The sequence below is a fragment of the Cibotium barometz genome, chromosome 27 (assembly GCF_041138505.1).
Source record: "Cibotium barometz isolate CiBa-2024 chromosome 27, ASM4113850v1, whole genome shotgun sequence".
Lineage (NCBI taxonomy): Eukaryota > Viridiplantae > Streptophyta > Polypodiopsida > Cyatheales > Cibotiaceae > Cibotium > Cibotium barometz.
Genome location: NC_141072.1, coordinates 44,687,582 through 44,691,111, shown reverse-complemented (window position 1 = coordinate 44,691,111; position 3,530 = coordinate 44,687,582). Strand labels below are relative to the sequence as shown.

The following is a 3,530-nucleotide window of genomic DNA, read 5'->3' as shown; positions in this document are numbered from 1 at the left end:
GACCCAAAAATCTTACGAAATAAAAATAGCCTTGCATGTGTTAGCCTTTCCCTAACTTAAGTAAACTAAGGTTAAAGTAGTCCATGGACCCATTTAATTAAGCTAAGGTTAAAGTAGTCCTTGACTAATTAATTAATATGAAGGAAAATTTGGGACCCATATATATATATATATATATATATATATATATATATGTATTCAGACTTTTCTCTTGTTTTGTCAAAGCTCACAATGGAATTTGACCTCTCTTATGTGCACGCTCTTGCATAGTAGGCTCACTGGAATCTCGAAACTCTTTTGTCCCACTTTTTGCATGCGTAGGAGGTAAAGGTGGTAATAAACATATGGAGAAAGCTGTTCGTGACGCCAGCAGCCACGCGTGAACAGCCTTTAGCTAAGGTCATATAATAGACCGTGGGACCGCCGCCTTCCTCGAGATTTTTTTCACAATTTATTTTATTTTTCAAGTTACGTCGCCAATTGCAGGCATCATAACCCAAGCTCTCTCCGTTGGTGCCGCACGCTCTCTCTCTCTCTCACACACACTCGCAGCGTGTGTGTTCTGCTAACGATGCTTCTCCGCACCTCCTCCGCTCCTATCCTGGGCTCTCTCAACAGCCCTCCCTTTTCTCAGCCCGAGGCTGGCAAAGATTCTTCCGAGTCCGCCCAGCTCTTCGGTAGTGTCTCCTCCTTCCACAGCTTGGCTCCCCCCTCGGTCCAGCCGAACCTCGCCTCTGGCATCTCTGCTGCCGCCGACGAGCCGCGCCCGGCTGGCGAGCAAGACTTCGACCCAGAGCGGAGCCCTCGCACTCGCCTGAACAGAGCTCAATCTGAGGGAGATTTAGCCTGTCTCTCTGCCGCTATGAGCGCTGTAGCAGATGAGAAGGAAGAAGGGTCAGGGTTTGATTCTTTTGGCTCTCATGGGCGCAAGCAGTGGACCAGAAGGTTCTCCCTCCATGGTAGGAATTCTTCCTTCGACATGAAAGAGCCCATCCTGGAGGAGACAGAGAGGGATGAAGATGCTGAAAAGAAGCCGAGCTCCGTTTTTTTTGAAAATCAGGCTGCTTTTCTCCGCGAAGCAGAAGCTTTCCCTGATGCCAAGCCCATGCAAGGGTTTGTGTTGAACGATGGGGAGGTTTACACTAGCTATCAATTGAGTTCAAGTGGATCTCCTGTGGCATGCAATGCGAAAGGATGTAGGCCACTCACAGACACTGAGTGCAAGAGGTTAGGGTTTTTGGACATGGCCAGTGGATTAGGGTTAGGGCTGGTGTTAGGCAAAGGGGATGGTTTCTATGGATGGGACGGGCAAAATGGTGGAAATGGCCTTGACTTTTCCGACAGCGCGGAGAGTTATTATCAGAGCCTCTTACAATCCGATCCTCAGAACCCTCTGCTGCTTAAAAACTATGCACAGTTCCTTGCTGAGGTGAATTACTTAACAGGCTTGCAATTTGGCATTTTTATTACATTTAAATTGCTGATCCCCAAAACCCTCTTTAGCTTTTGTGTTCCCTCTGTTTGGTGACTCTCTTCTTGTTGGGTTTGTGCAGAAGAAGGGCGACTTCAAAAAGTCTGAAGTGTATTATGAAAGGGCCATCTTGGCATGTCCCAATGATGGAGATGCTCTCTCTCATTATGCTAAGTTGCAGTGGGATGTGCATAGGGATCATGACCGTGCTGAGACTTACTATGATCAAGCTGTGCAGGCTGCTCCAGATGACTGGTATGTAATCTCCGAAATGTTGGAATTAAATCGTGCATGGGGGGGAAGGGGTCATGGGAGTTGCATGGTAGAGAATAGTCTGGGACAATCAGTTCCAATTATAGTGCTTCTTGCTGAATGTGTGCCCTCAGGAGGGTGTTCTTGTGTGTCGAGGGAAATGTGCTGGTTGTCTGCCTTGGCTTCATGCAGAACTAGGTCCAGTCTGTGGATGGACCATAATGGATGGCATAATCACGTGTTGCGCTTTACATGGGGCCATCTAGCTAGCTCAATTAATGTGGCCTGCTTGTTTTTAGCCATCCTGTGATGTGAGAGTGGGGATGATTGCATGTTTAACGTAGAATTACCTAAAGGATTTTCAGGAAGATTTAGCCATGCACCATAAAATACTGGCTAAAGGTCCTTGCTCAATTTACCTCTTAAAGTGTTTGCATGTTAGTCAACTGCATGTGTCAAGGGATGATGATTTGCTTAATGTAGTGTAGCCTTAAGGTAATTGGGATTCTAGATCTTTATGATGCTCTCATGTAGAGTACTGACTGAGGAATGACTGTACTTTCGGATTGCATACTTCTAAACACTCTGTTTGCACTTGTTCCATGTGCAGCTATGTCATGGCATCCTACGCTTCTTTTTTATGGGATGCAGAAGACATTGAGGAGGAGAGTCCTGCTTCTGCACTACCTGCGTATGGTGCAGCCTCTCGTGCGTCTTCTCCCTTGCTTGCATCTGCTTAAATGCTCGTGATGGTTTTCAACGCTCGTCTCGTGCTTACTCTCTTCATACTGTATATCCATGTGAGAAGCTTACCTAGATGAGCCTTGTTAAAGCTGTTGTGGAAGTCTCTACAGCAGATTCGTTTATCTTAGTTTATGAGTTTGTCTGGTAGTGCACATACTTGATGGTCTTAGCTGCACGCCTAGCTTTTGAGGTGTCATAATTGCGATGAAGTGTAGCACTGAAAGACTTGGTGGTTACGTGCTATCTCTGTGAGGCATGTCTCAGTTGTGAGGAGAAAGCCAGGGAGATTAGATACTTCCTTGCTAGTGTTTTGCACCTCTGAAGGCAGGGCATGGCTTTGTAACTAGGATAATACTAACACTTGAGCTTTCTAACCTTAGCTTTTATGGAGTATTTGATGGTGGTGTCAACTTTTAGAACGTGCTCTTTTTTTGTGCTTCTCTCTAGCCCATGTAAGGGCAAGTCCTGTGTTGTGGTTGACCTTGGGGCGTCACTCAGGAGAAGGTGAGCGCGTTCTTAGAAAAGATTGTTCTCTGCATGTAACCTATTCATATAATGAGTCTTTTTGTATCTGTCTTATTGCTGGCCTTTTTTTCTCTCTTATTTGTGTGCATTCTAGAAAAGACATATGTAAGCTAAAATATTGCTGGCTTTTTTTTTTTGTGAAGATAGGTAAATACAAATTTATGTGAGTGATATTTGTGCAAACAAGAGTTGTTGGCACAGTCAAGCTGTGCCTACGTGCTTTACCATGCATTCACTCAAGCAACGAGTCCATTTTCAAGTGACTGCAATCAGGGAATGCAACTTTAGCACGTCGATATTGGTATTTAACATAAACACAGTTACACACACTAATGAGGTCCTTAGGTTCAACCTGTTAGAACTGCATGCATGCCTCACATAACAAGAGTGTATGCGGTAGTAAATGGTGTGTTTGCATTATTGTGTACATGTGTGCCAACATCACTTTTAAGAGGGTACTAGCATGGTACAAACATCATCCTATGATTCTTCTCTATGGGATTGATTGCTCGTAATGGCACTACTACAAAGTAATAAT

The 3,530-nt window shown here is 44.8% G+C and overlaps 1 protein-coding gene across 1 annotated transcript; it reads left to right on the top strand.

Moving 5' to 3' along the window:
- Positions 1-440: 440 nt before the first annotated feature.
- On the top strand, positions 441-3,046 carry LOC147623429 (uncharacterized). The gene is made up of 3 exons (XM_086821568.1): positions 441-1,429; positions 1,554-1,726; positions 2,334-3,046. The coding sequence occupies exons 1-3, from the start codon at positions 572-574 to the stop codon at positions 2,461-2,463; spliced, it is 1,161 nt and encodes a 386-aa protein (XP_086677694.1). The 5' UTR covers positions 441-571; the 3' UTR covers positions 2,464-3,046.
- Positions 3,047-3,530: the final 484 nt, after the last annotated feature.

Excerpts from the sequence above, each read along its gene's own strand:
- LOC147623429 (XM_086821568.1), top strand. The coding sequence starts at position 572 with ATGCTTCTCCGCACCTCCTCCGCTCCTATCCTGGGCTCTCTCAACAGC. Across the intron at positions 1,430-1,553 it reads ATGCACAGTTCCTTGCTGAG|AAGAAGGGCGACTTCAAAAA; the intron begins GTGAATTACTTA and ends GGGTTTGTGCAG. Across the intron at positions 1,727-2,333 it reads CAGGCTGCTCCAGATGACTG|CTATGTCATGGCATCCTACG; the intron begins GTATGTAATCTC and ends TTCCATGTGCAG.